Source organism: Anthonomus grandis, chromosome 8 (assembly GCF_022605725.1).
Source record: "Anthonomus grandis grandis chromosome 8, icAntGran1.3, whole genome shotgun sequence".
In the NCBI taxonomy this organism is placed as follows: domain Eukaryota; kingdom Metazoa; phylum Arthropoda; class Insecta; order Coleoptera; family Curculionidae; genus Anthonomus; species Anthonomus grandis.
In genome coordinates, this window is record NC_065553.1 from 19444349 (window position 1) to 19458866 (window position 14518).

Consider the following 14518-nt stretch of genomic DNA (forward strand, 5'->3'; position numbering starts at 1 on the left):
ACGAGACATTGTTTTGCGAAAAACAATAAGTATATTTAACAATAATAAGTTACATTATTCGAATGCAAATATAAAACAGTATGTAAATAAAGTTACAATGCCCACAATACATAAGTAAATAATTAAAATAAAAAGTTTAAAACGTGGTAATCTCCCTGTGAAAGTATACAATTGCTGGTCATAAAACGCGTTTAGCATCAAAAGAGATTACCACACTTCATAACACTCAATATTTGGCTGGCGCAGCTACGTGGCTTCTATACTTTAAAAAATCTAAAAACATTTAGAAACAGATCAAAGAGATTGTATTAAAAGTTGAGTATTATTTAATTAAAACACTTATACAATTAAAAAAAAACGTAAAATAAACCTATTATTTAGGCACATATTTGAATATGAGCTGGTATAAATAGTACATGATAATATTTTTTTTCGCTAATAACAAAACTATCACAAACAAAATGGCTAAAGTAGGTACACTGGTACTCTTTGGGTTATCACTAGAAACATATAAACCAATATATACAGAAAGAACGATTTAAATTAAAAACTTTGTACTTAATTTGGCAATCACAACTATTAAATGCAATGCTAATTTAATAATATAAAACGCTCTTTTTGTTGCCAATAGTAAAACGTACTTGCCTTCCTTAAAAAGTTGCTTTAAAAATAAAATCTATAAACGAAGTAAAAAACGGTTTAAACCGCCAGACCCTTCAGTTTAAGGGCGTTAATCAATTCCACTTCTTTTTGTTCCTTATGTCGGTTCCTCTCTTGAAAATCGATTCGGTTTAGTATTATCCTTTCTACGATTTTTTCTGTGGTCATATCATTTCCTAGGATAAGGAATTAAATAATAATATAGTACATAGACCAAATGCAAAAATATGTATACAGTGCATTTTTTTTATCTCGGGTCATAGGGTTTTACGTGTAATATTTTCAACCCCATGTCAGAACCTGTTCTATTTAATCGATAGGATTGAAACTTGGAACAAGTGAAGTTTAAGTTAACAGACTTTAAAAAATAAACGTTTTTCTGATGAAAAAGTTTGCTTTTTCTGCACCTCGTAACCTTCATTACCTTTACACTTCAAAGCAGGTAGACAAATATCTGACAGTGACACAAAATAATTTCCTCAAAATCTCAAAAATATATTTTCAAAAATCAACAATAAACAAATAAAACCTTTCAAATAAATAAGAGCCAAACAAAAGCCCAGACAGTTGTAGAAATGTCTTTTAACATTTAGGAGCTGCCGGGGAGTAATGGTACGCGAAGCCTCGATAATTCTATTACGAAGTTCTTCGATATTGTTGGGTCTGCCTCTAACAATATCAAACACTTTCGATGATAGATAGAGCCCCAATAAAAGTTATCTAAAGGCGAAAGATCGGGGCTTCGCGCCGGCCATTTAGATGGCCCAAAACGTCCAATCCAGCATCCTGGGAACGTGGCATTCAAAAACTCGGTAACAGTCGCTGCACTATGAGCAGGGGCTCCATCATGTTGATAAATTATCCTGCCATTTTGAACAGCGTTTCCTAATGCGGGAATGACCTGCACCTGAAGTAATTCTAAATATTTTGCAGTATTCAGGCTACCCTCTATGAAAAATGGTCCAATTATTCGATCTCCGAGAATTCCTGCCCACACGTTAAGTTTCTGTCTTGTTTGGGTATGCGTTTCCTGGATGACGTGAGAATTTTCTCGCGCCCATATTCGAGATTTTGTTTGTTGACTGTACCATTTGTACAGAAAGTACTTTCGTCTGAAAATAGTATTTTGTTTGTAATTGTGGGGTCGTTGTTAATTCGTTCCATCCATTGTTCACAAAACTGCATTCTAAGAAAATAATCATTAGGCAAGAGTTCTTGAACATTACTAACTTTAAAAGATTTGTATTTTTCTTTTCTGATTGCCTTATAGCTACTACTCCTACTTTTTCCGGTTACTTCAGCAAACTGAGTAAGACTATTTATTGGATTTTCTTCAACGGCCAAGCATACCTCCTTTTTAAATTCTTCGTCTACTACAGTTTCGGTTCTTTTTCGTTTTAAGTGAGAACTGGCCATGCATCCAATCATAATAAATTTTTCATGAAACCGTTGTACAGTTGATCTAGACGGGACGGGACGGTTAGGATAAGACACGGCAAAATTATCTACCACTTCTTGCCCCGACATTCCTCCAATGTAGTTTGAAATCATCTCAATACGTTCCTCCGTAGTGTAAATCGACATTTTAAAGAGTTTTTGAACAAGTTCAATGGAGCAATTTAAAAATTATTTTGTGTCACTGTCAGATATTTGTCTACCTGCTTTGAAGTGTAAAGTTAATGAAGGTTACGAGGTGCAGAAAAAGCAAACTTTTTCATCAGAAAAACTTATTAAAAACTTAGACTTAAACTTAGAAAATTATTAGACTTATTATTAGAGTTTAGATATTGGCAATGTCAATATTTAACTATTAATTGCCCTCATTGTAACAAAACAAAGCAATTAACATTTTAGAAAAATATTATCATAGACATGGAATTCGGGAAAACTGCATTTTTCTATAATTGCATTGGTTTTTATCAATGGTTCGGTTAAAATATAATTTAACCGAGCTATTAAGTTAAACAAAAGCGCGAAATAAATATAATCAATTGGTCATTTTTTATGGGTAAAAACCCACGGATATTGGAAGGCTCATTTTTGTTTAAGCAATTACCTACGTAATTTCAAATAAAACGTTTAATTAAAAACGTCAATATTTAAATTGCTTTACCTGAGTCGATTGTCATAAACTTTCCTTGCTTTTTGGGAATTTCATACGGATCTGTTCCGTCTTCATCTTCCATTACATCCGTTTTTCCATGAATCACTAAATCCACATTGAAATGGGTCAGGAGATCCTCGGTTACCTAAACAAGTAAACCTCTTTGTTTTCATTAAACGCGTGTTTTTTTTTTAAATTACCTTATAAGGAGCACCGATAACAACCTCCGAAACATATTTGCAAGCTAAAACGCTCAATACTCGCTCGTGTAGGTTCATTATAGGAAAATTGGATTTTTTATACCTGTTCACTACCGGGTCGGTGTGTAAACCTGCTATTAAATAGTCGCCCTGAAAAGAACGGATGTTTAAAATTAATTTGATTATCAATTTTAATGTTAGATTTATTATTGGCGAAAAAAATTGTAGGAATGAAAACATTTAGTATTTTATTTGGTCTTTTCTTCATTTTGGTTGTATTAAAATTTCTACAGAAAAAATTTTTAGATTACCGTTATTAGCAAGCAAGAGCAATTATTATTATCTAATTCCAATAATATACAATTTGTAAAAGATTATATTTTTCAATTCATTTAAGTGGGAAAAGTAATAAAAAAAACATTCAATCAATAATAATAAATACTTTCATCAAGGATTTTCTTATTATGTGATTCAAAGTCTGGAAAGTGCTTCAATAAATAAACTCACTTTTATGCATCAGCGAAAAATCAATAGTCTAAAGAAGGGTATTTTACAGGTAAAATTTGTGTCTTTTCCCCTTTTTTATATTTATGAACCTTAGGATAAATGACTCTATTTGTTATTGACTTATTAATAGGGAATAGTGGCACTTTTGGTGTTTACTGACTAACCTGTTTTCTAGCCTTCTCCAAAAAATCCAAATGTCCAACATGGAACAGGTCAAACGCCCCCGCAACATAAATAATTTTGTCTCCCATTTTGGGCGCTTTACCATCGGAGAACTGAATAATTTTCTGGGTGGTGGGCAAAAACTGACTACAGCCAGTCCAGGGCGACCTAGCGGAAGAGTCTTGACCCATAGTTGCAGAATGCTCTTTTGCCACCTGATACTCATACTGACCTTGTTTGAAATGGTTTCGTGTCAGAAGGAGCATTCTGCCTACTAGGTCGGTCGTTGAGACTCCTGCTGTACGTTGAACTTCCCTAATTGACGGAAATTTGTGATTTAGGTATTGGAGTATTATAATTATAAGTTTTTGACATGTTTTAGCAATTTATAAGCATAAAAAAAAGCAGGATGTCCAAGATAAGGGGCCAAATCCTAGGAATCTCAGTATCTTAATTCATAATTTACCTAAGAAACAGTTTGGGTTATACAGGGTGTTACTTAAAGGTATGTCATAATTTAAAAGGGACATTCCTGGACTGATTTTAAGTCAAAAAGTTCATATAAACATGGGTCCTAAAATGATTAGTTTTTAAGATACAGGGTGTTAAAGTTTTATTTTTTTTTTCGTTTTTAATAATTTTTTTCAAATAGGGTTTAAAATATTGAACTGAATTTTGGCACAGGATATTATGGCATAAAAACACCATAGTTACTATTTTATTAATTTATAAGTATTTTTGCAATATTTATTATTTTGCATTTTTATTATATAATATTTATTATTTGTTAAAATTAATTTGTTTTATTCTAAGATAACTTTGTTGCATAAAAACAATAAATTAGTAATAATGTTAAAAAACATTTAAATAAACAAAGAGGATATTAAAAAATTTTATTACAAAACAATTAATTTTTGAAAATGGAAAGTTGAACTGGAAAATATAATTTAAAATTCTTAATTTTTGAGGTTGGGTTCAAATCAGAAAATACTATTAAAAATTTAACATATAAAAAACCCATTTCTTTTTTGCAAGACTGGTATAAAATAATATAGATAAACAAGTAATTCTTAGAGGTGGAGATCATAAATAATCCATTTGTATATTGATAAATTATTAACCATTTTTTAAAGTTTCTTATAATAAAGTTGAAACTAAGTTAAGTTAATGAATAATAAACTAGTAACATTGAAAGAAGATGATAACATTTAAATAGATAATGAAAGGTTTTAAAAATTTAATTAACAAACAATTGAAATTTATTTATCATTAAAAATGAAAGTATTTATCTATTGTTATCTTCAAAAAACAAAGACATAAACTACTTTCAATTGAATGCAATTAATACAATTTGGAAAATATTAAACAATACTGGATAATTTTTTAAATTTTAGTTTTGTTATCTATTATTTTTTTAGTTTTGGTATATATACCTGTTATTTAACAATTTGATAGGGATTTGAAAGCAGAAAATATTGAACAGATCTTGATAAATGATTATTGTTCTAGAAAATAGAAATTAATAATTTGTCTAAGTTTATCAGATCTAGATTTAGTATAGCATCTTGCTATAAAAATATACTATTTCCCTAATATTAAGTTTCTTCTATTACTGGAATTTATATTTCCATTAAAATAGAAACTAGTTTTCTGCATCTGCAGCTTGAATATTCTTGCCAACATTCTGTTGCTAAAATAATAATATAGTTCCCATAAAAGTTAAAATAATCACTAACCTGTATCTCCCAGCACTTTTTACAAGATGATAAGTATCCACCCCTTCAGCAGTCATAGTAATATCATCCCCATGCACACAAAAATCACAGTTGTACTTGTCCAATGTCTCCAAGGTTGTCACGTAAGGGGCTCCTTCTACCACCTCATCTACCCATTTGATTCCTCTTACCATCTTATACCTACATTGAGTTAACAAACTTAAGTATGACATTTTTTTATTTCCAAATTATATTCGATTAACTGTGTTATTGGGTAATATGCCACAATATACAATTGGTGGACTTTACAATATAACAATATTAATACATAAATCATAAAAGCTATATTAATAAATATACGAGTATAAAGCTCTGTGTAGTAATTAATTAATCTTTTTGACAAATTATAAATTTTTTAAAGTACCTATCAACTCTTAGATGGATTTTAATTAGGTTTTATTAATTTAGATTTTATAAGTCAAAGACTAATAGAAGCAAAGAGGAATACAGAACATAATTATCTATTTTTATATATTTATTGTTACTCTTTAAGGGTTAAAAAAATAGGTAGGTGATCAAGAAATTAATGACCCAATGGCTTTTAGATTTTTTTATGGAAGCCTACATTATATTACAACATAAAAATTCTTGGATTAACCATTTTTTAACAACAAAACATGAAAATCTATTTATGTTGTATATGGAATAAAATTTTCATATATTCTTATTTGTATTATGATACTGTTACAGGCTAATCTTATTTATATTGCTGTAAGCAATTTTACTTGTGTTACATTTTATATCTTACATTAGTTATATGGAGTAATTTTCTATAAATCAAATTTTATTTGCTTGAGCCATAGGCAAATGGGTCGAGTTAGAGGAGGGTTAATTTGGGTTCAATCAGGTTAAAGACATTCCAGCCTTTACATTCTTAAATTGGACATATCAAATGAGGGATCTGTACCATTTCTATTGTAAAAAAAAATAATCTAAACTGTTGATGTGTGGTAAAATAGAGTATGTACATTGAACAATAGAAAATTCACTTACAAGAAATTTAAGAATTGATCAGTGACTTTCTTAACAGCCAACTTTTACCCAGACCTTATGGAATTTTCTTAGATAAGCAGTGCCAAATATCCTTGTGAAAATAATAATAATAATAGCTTATTAACAGAATTCCTATTTACAAATACATTAGAAAAGTTATAAATAATCTTTACTAACCATTTTTGACCCCTTTCCAGAAGATCGATGTGGCACTGATAGAATGGTGACCACACAGTACTAGCATACTCCTAGAAAGATCTTACAACAGCACAATAGACATCCCTAATGACATACACATTACTAAAGCATTTGAGGGATCTCAATACAAAACCAAGAAATTTTATAGCCCTGTTGAATATCTGAGAAGCAAGTGCAAGCCTTTTTTCCAAGATCTAAGGTGACCCCAAGATTCTTTATATTCTCTTGTGGTCTTTCGAGAATAATACTGCGAATCTTATATGAGAATAAAATTGGATACCTTATGCAGTGGAAGTGGAAAGCATAAAGTAAAAATAAGTGTAAAATCATGCTGAAGATTAAAGCAGTCATTAATAGATTTGACCTCTGTAAAAATTTTGAAATCATTGGCATACAATAAGAAATGGAGATAAGTGTCCACCTTGGGGAACACCAGAATGAACAGTTATCTCTCTAGATAAGGCATTCTTCAGTTTTACTACTTGGGTTCGTCCTGGAATGTAATTGCCCAACTAATTGAGTAGAGCACCACCAACTCCCATTACTTCAAGTTTGTGAATGAAAATAAGCGTGTCCCAATAGGAACGCACGTTTTGAATTGCGCAGCATTCTTTTTTTATCGCAGTATGTCAAAAAAAAAAAAACTGAAAAGAATAATGTAAACAGTTTGCAATTAGTAGCCATGGAACGATATACGGTCGAACAACGAATTATTGTTGTTAAAACACAGTACAAATATGGAGAATGTTTTGCGGAAACAGTTCGTAAATTGCGGGGCATTTTTGGTCGACACGATGCACCAAATCACACGACCGTCCAAAGACTAATTGATAAATTTGTACAAAATGGTTGTGTCTCGTGGATGTAAAAACACCAGTGCGTCACCGTACTAGCCGTTCTGTTGAAAATATTGCCGCAGTGCGTGAACGTGTTGGCGAGAATCCGGGACATCTATCCGTCATCGTGCACAGCAGTTGCACATTTCGAAGAGCACTACCCACCGAATTCTAACAAAAGATCTTCATTTACATGCCTATAAGATTCAATTGATCCAAGAATTAAAGCCAGTGGACCATGCGACGCGCGCCGTACATTTTCTTCTTGGGTATTGCAAAAACAACAAATAGATGTCGATTTTTCGAAAAAAATTTTGTTTACCGATGAGGCACACTTTCACCTTAATGGCTTTGTTAATAAACAAAATTGCCGAATTTGGGGCGAAGAAAATCCTAGAGTCATTCATGAGAAGGAAATGCATCCATTAAGAGTCACTGTTTGGTGCGGACTTTACAATGATTTACCAAAATACAAAATTGACATGTTGCACAGTTTTTGCATTCAAATGGTTTGAAAAAGATGTCATTTAGTAAAAAGTTCTTTTGATTTTTTTGCTACAAAATATGATTCATACAAAAATGTTCTATAAACAAAAATTTTTTCATAAAAATCATTGGGTCTTAAATTGCTGCACTGCACTGTGAAATAATACCCAATTAAACTAATTATGAATTAATTGTCACAATATAGATTTTATTAAAATTATATTTTTTTACCTTTCTTGTTCTGTAAAAACTGGGGGTCCTTTATGTTTGGTGATCTCTTCATCCGTATGAACTCCGACGACCAAATAGTCCCCCAAAGCTTTAGCTTGCCTCAAAGAATTTGCATGGCCAAAATGCACCATATCATAGCTAATTACGGAATGAATTAATAACTATAGGCATATTGAACAAGAAAATATTTATGAGATGGTTTTGTTCCAATATAATTAAAATATTAAGATCTGTGTGGTCTTTATATTGTTTTTTTAATAAATTTTATTATTGTCCTCACGATACTAAACAAATTCACATATTTTTGCATCGTTAGATGAGAGGTACCTAATAAAAGATTTTATATATAGCAAACACATGAGCATAATATTAATACATAAAATAATAATTAAAACATTAGACAAGACTGTTCTAAACAAATCAAAAATTGACAGATACATATGAGGCATATAGGATCAAAACCCGCTAAATCCAATTTTAGTCAAAAATATGTTATATACATGATTATATTCGTCATAAAAATATCTATCCACATGAACAGAAATTCAGTAACAAAATCCATCTAATCCACTATAAAATATAGTTTAAAAACTCGGTTCAGTTTCAAATTCCCTTAAATCCAACTTGGTTTATTTTCAAATACCGCCAAATCCAAATTAGCCAATCAGATACTCAGCTAGGTGGTCATGTGGTCAAAATAGTATTCCGTTGATATTATTATTTTGAAATGCTGTCAGAAACGTCTCGTTTGCGGTTGACATCAGTATGTTTTCAAAGTTTATTTAATTTAAAAAAGTAAAGTATAATAAAAGTAATGTGCGATAACATGAAAGAAATCGTCGTAGTAAATCAAAATAAGGCTAGAAAGAGGCAGCGAGCTCCAGAAAATTGGAAAAGGAATGTGGAAAAGACCAGAAGGTAATGAGTTTTGTTTACATTTTTAAAGTTAAGAAAAACTAAGGATGGTGTGTTCTTCTTTTAGATATTCTGCTGTAAGTACCAAAATACCCAAAATGTAAACATTGTACTAAAAGTTATAGATGCAGTACTTTGATAATGTTAGATATTAAAAAGTTTCATAATGCTTTTTACGAGAACCAAACTAAGGTGGGTCAAGACAACTTTATCATAAAGTTCTCCCAGATAGAGGTACCACGTCGCCGTCGAAATAACAAGGGAACATCCAGTCGACAATTTGCGTGCAAGTATTTCATCCCAAAGAATAAAAATAATAATTTGGTACCAGTTTGCCGTGAAAGTTTTTTAGGTGTACTTTGCCTTCGCCCAGATAGAGTAAAAGATGTTTTGCATCGACATTTCACAAGTCGTAATATGGCAAAAGAAAGGTGAGGTGGAAATAGAAAAGAAAGATTATTTCAGCCTAGAAGACATGCAATAATTAGCTTCATAAAAAAATTTAAGGCTATTGAGTCTCACTACTGCCGCAGCAAAACAGCATGCAGAGTTTATTTACCCAGCAGCCTAAATATTCGGCGTTTGTGGAAATTATACAAAAGCGAGGCTTCTCTGGAGCTTCAGGTAAAAGAAAGTTATTTCCGATCAATTTTGAATACCTATTTTAACATAGGGTTTGGATCTCCACATACTGATGTATGTTCAAAATGCTTGGAGCTTGGAGAAAAGTTAAAAGAGGAAAAAGATGCGAGTGAGAAAAACAAGATAATGATTGAACTTCGAATTCACACACTGAGAACAAAAGCTTTTTTTGCAAAATTGAGAGAAAAAAAAAAGGGTTGCTAATAATAAGTTTTGATTGTCAAAAGAATTTAACTCTGCCCAAAATTCCAGATCAGTGTATACTACAGCAGACAACTGTAATATGTATAACTTCACAACATTCACAGGAGACTCTCATTCTTCACTTACTCCAGAAAATGTTCGGATTTTTGCATGGACTGAGGATAAACATCGCAAAGGAGCAAATGAAATTGCATCTGCTGTTTTTTATACTTTAAACCATAGTAATTTTGATGGTATTGAAAAAGTTAGTCTTGTCGCTGATGGATGCGGAGGACAAAATAAGAACAGCATCATGTTGGCAATGTGTTTTAAATGGTTGAGTACTGCACCTATAAAAGAACTAGAGCTTGTCTTTCCTGTTGTTGGACACTCATATATTCCTCCGGACTGGGTATTTGGTGATATTGAGAAATCCATTAGAAATATTGAACAGATAGTAGAACCTATAAAATACCTGGATATATTTAGACAACATGGAACAGTTGTTGAACTGGGTAAAGATGTGCCAGTTATGGACTGGAAATCTGCTTCACAGGAAGTTTTAAATCCCCCATCTAAGTGGCATTTTAAATTCAATATGTCCAAAAGGTTCATATTAAAAAGAGGGAGGAATAATACCGTGACCATAAGAGGAGAACAAAGTTATATGTCTGACCTTAATCAGCGCAAATCTGTCTGTAAAAAAGGAAAATCTCTAGATTCCTTAAATCCCTTGCCAATAGAAACTGGAGTACCACCAAAAATTAATAAACTACAGGATGTGTCATCGCTATTAATTAAACGTTATGGAGCCCAGTGGAAAGATTTTGGTAGTCTAGATTATTATAAGGTAGTGTTAGAAAAATATCTAGGAGGGACTTATCCGCAAGAAAATTATGAAATCTATGTGGACAACCAAAACAATCTCTGTGAACCAGTAGAGATAGTTCCGGATTTAGTAGTTTAGATTTTTTACTTGAATTGTGTCTTTTTGTGATCTGAAGATACTTTAAAAACATATCAAGCACTGCAGAAAATCATTAAATCAATGAATGATCGAAAAGCTACAATGGCAATTTTTCTTGACCTATCCAAGGCTTTTGACAGAGTTGACCATTCAATACTGCTTAAAAAACTAGAAGCCTATGGAATCAGAGGAGTTGCCCTCAAACTTCTAGAGTCCTATTTGTCAAACTGTAGGCAGTGTGTAGTTGACAGAATGAGTGATGGTAGACAGTTCAAGTCTGGTTACAAAGAAATAAAAAAGGTGTGCCTCAGGGGTCCGTTCTGGGACCATTGCTGTATATAATCTACACCAATGATGTCACCAATGTCTATGATGATATGGTTATGTTTGCTGATGGCACAAGTCTTATATGCAGCAAAAATACAGATCAGGAGTGTGCAAATCAAGTGGCCTAAACTGATGGATTGCTAGAAGACTGGTTTAGCATAAATAATCTTCTGCTGAATGTCAACAAAATGCAAATATTAAACTTTAAACAATGGCCTAGTGAAAGCTCTCTAGTGCAAATTGGAAGGACAGAGATAAGAACACAGCACTCACTAACTTCCTTGGGGTAATGATGGATGAAAGATTGGATTAGGGCTTCGCTTTGAGACTAATAACACAGGAGGTGGGTACAGTGGCTTCCCTTTCAGCATATCATGCCTATATACAGTCCAGAGTCAGATATGGTATAATTCTTTGGGGGAATTCGGGGGACTCTGAAAGAGTTCTTATCTTGCAAAAAAGGTGCTTGAGAACTATATTCAATTTACCCTATCACGAATCCTGTAAACCATATTTTATTAATCATAACATCCTAACATTTTATTGTATTTATATCTATGAATGTGTTTCATTTATCCTTGACAATAAAATCTTTTTTGAGAATCTGAAACGGCAACATCCGCATAATACTAGGTTCAAAAACAATTTCAAGACTTGTAAACCAAATTTTACATTTGTTAAGAAAAATGTGGTACATAGTATTTTAGATGTCTGGAATAAACTTCAGAGAAAAATCAGATAAAGAGATAAAGAAAGATCTAAAAATATATCTGCAAGAAAAGGCCTTTTATTCTCTTCATATGGCTGAAAATTTAAATGAAACTTTCATCTAGTATTTATTAGTGCATGAGTTAATTTGTGAATGAATGTTATATTTTCTTGTTATTTAATTTTTGTGTAATCGCGTTTTGCCTTTTTATTTATATTTAAATTTAATATTTTGATAAATCATGACATGAATGGATGTATGAATGGATAAGTGACTGAATGCTTTAAATTTTATAAATATTTTAATTGTATACTTAATTAAGTTAGAATTTTTTTACTGACAAAATCCACACCTCACATAGGTAATAAAAAATGTGTATTGTTGTAACTACATGTTTTATGGATTTAATAAAGGATTTGTATCTTTAAGTAGTCCTATATTTCTTTTTGTTATATCTGTTACATTTTGTTTGGTTTAATTTTCTATTATAACTTTGTTTCGTGACAAACTACACTAAGTCCATTTTATTTACAATCAAAATCCATTTTTTTATTTCCATTTTCTGAATTTCGGGTAAAATTCAGGATATTTTCTTTTACTTAAATAGAGTCTAATAGTATCGAAGAATCTATAAACAAAACTTTAACCCTAAAGTTGATTTTAAAGTTAGTTAAATAGTTTTTGGATTTTTCTGAAAATTTAAGTAAAGTGGATTTAGAGGGTTTTGATCTTATATGCCTCATGATAAAGTTAGAAGAAAAGCTAAGAAAACTCTAAAGTCATATTTATCATATCACTGTTTTAAACATTGTGTATTTAAAAATATTTTGTAATTTTATTTGGTACCTCTCAACTTAGCATATAAAAATGTATACATTTTTTAAGACCCTGAGGATGACAATAACATTTTTCAAACTATCTACACAAACACCAGATACATCTGAGTATTTTATTTGTAATGGCCCTACCCAACAAATTCATCTTATAAATACTTTCTGAGACACCTTTAGAAAAAAAATATTTCCCACTTACCATCCATCACACCATACCCGAACTTGTTTTTTGGTTTCTGCCAATCCGTTCTCGATGCCATTTTGTTCATTATTCTTTTTATGTTCTGTACTTCCTGGCATGTTGTCTGACGGCCCTTTTGTATATAATTGACAGTTTGTTCAACACTTGTTCTGATAATACTAATTTATACAGGTAAATTAATTAGTTTTCAGGTAATGAAGGGTGTTTTCTAGGGGAGTAATAGGTTAAATTTGGATACTTATTAATCGTCTTAGGATAGATATTTGTCGCTCTTAATTAATTTCCTTTAAAATGCACTATTTCTGTCAGAAATCTAGTAATAAGTCAGAGTTAGTATAAAAAAGTCCATTACCGTAAAAAGAAACACAGTAATAGTCCCACAGTATAATACACGTAGGAATCAATAGAAATGGACTGACTGGGAAAAGGCGCGAGGCGACATAATTTAAACGTTGCGAACCGATAATTGTTATCAATTTTCCTATTCAAAAATAACACGTTATCACGTTTTTTTTTTAAACTAGATTGAGAAAAATGATTTTTTTCAAAATTACAATAATAACAAAATGTAGGGTTACCAACTGCTACGTCACGGTCTTAAATGACGTGACTCCGCCTTTTTGAAATCGTCAGGCCATTTTGCGACGTTGTCACGATTTTTCCTCCCACGACAATCGATAAGGAAATAATATGTAAGTCATCTTTTTTGTTTTGTGGGATGACTATTTATAAATATAGTGTTTATGTCATTACCGCTCCAGTATTTAATTCAAATTCAATATATTACGTGCAAACATGCACGATACTTCTCAACTCAACTTAACTCAAAAATGCTTTATTGTGAATATAAACATAGAAGTTGTAGACAAAGCCAATAGACTGTACATTAAAGGAAGAAAAACGAGAAACTAATTTAAAATAAAATAAAATTATATAAAACTTTAAAAAATACTTAAATGCTAATCATTAAAAAATTCACTTAAACTATAGTACGCTTTGCTAGCAAGAAATATTTTCGTCCTTGTACGTAGGCTTTTTTCAGTCTTAAGTTGTCTTATTTCTAGTGGAAGTTTATTAAACAGCTTTCTACCTCCATATATGATAGAGCTACGGACAAGTTCAAAATGAGGAATGGGCAGCCTCAACAAATATTTTTGTCGCGTATTATAGCGGCTTCCTAAGTGGAGTTCCTGTTTATATTTTCTAAAAACTAAGCAAACTGTTTCCAAAATAAAGATACAACACAGGGTTAAAATATTGTAACGAAATTCGGGAACACACTTTTATTGTCAACGTCAAAAACACTAACCTAACTCGCTTTGACTGTTGTTTAATTGTTTCCAAGGTAAAAACTGACTAAACAATTAAAACTGAATGATTTGTCACGAAGCGCGTCCTTTTTAAAACCCGATGGAACAGTTTCGAAATATTTAGAATTATCTTCATTGTTTTTGCCCAAAGAGACCAATAATTTTAGGAGAATACTGACAGTCAAAGCAAGCAAGTATACAAATTCTAGAAAATTAGAACTACAGGGATTTACAATAATATAACCTAAATAACCTAAATTGGGACCAAAATGGGGCTC

The 14518-nt window shown here is 31.4% G+C and overlaps 1 protein-coding gene across 4 annotated transcripts; it reads right to left on the reverse strand.

Annotated features, from left to right (window-relative positions):
* Window positions 1–8: 8 nt before the first annotated feature.
* On the reverse strand, window positions 9–13516 carry LOC126739949 (ethanolamine-phosphate cytidylyltransferase). 4 transcript variants are annotated; one of them, XM_050445786.1, is made up of 9 exons: window positions 13283–13516; window positions 12928–13088; window positions 8153–8290; window positions 5370–5549; window positions 3636–3948; window positions 2965–3114; window positions 2774–2909; window positions 646–836; window positions 9–273 (listed from the first exon to the last, which is right to left on the reverse strand). In XM_050445786.1, the coding sequence occupies exons 2-8, from the start codon at window positions 13026–13028 to the stop codon at window positions 700–702; spliced, it is 1155 nt and encodes a 384-aa protein (XP_050301743.1). In that variant the 5' UTR covers window positions 13029–13088; window positions 13283–13516; the 3' UTR covers window positions 9–273; window positions 646–699. The 4 variants fall into 4 exon arrangements, with proteins under 4 accessions (XP_050301743.1, XP_050301744.1, XP_050301741.1 ...); XM_050445787.1 differs by having other exon boundaries at window positions 3636–3814; window positions 3866–3948; window positions 12928–13516; XM_050445784.1 differs by having other exon boundaries at window positions 12928–13516.
* Window positions 13517–14518: the final 1002 nt, after the last annotated feature.

Bases quoted from the DNA above. Each gene is read 5' to 3' on its own strand.
- LOC126739949 (XM_050445786.1), bottom strand. From the start codon at position 13,028: ATGCCAGGAAGTACAGAACATAAAAAGAATAATGAACAAAATGGCATC. The intron at 5,550-8,152 runs GTAAAAAAATAT...AACTCAATGTAG, and splicing joins GTTTTTACAGAACAAGAAAG to GTATAAGATGGTAAGAGGAA. The intron at 2,910-2,964 runs GTAATTTAAAAA...TTACTTGTTTAG, and splicing joins TTATCGGTGCTCCTTATAAG to GTAACCGAGGATCTCCTGAC.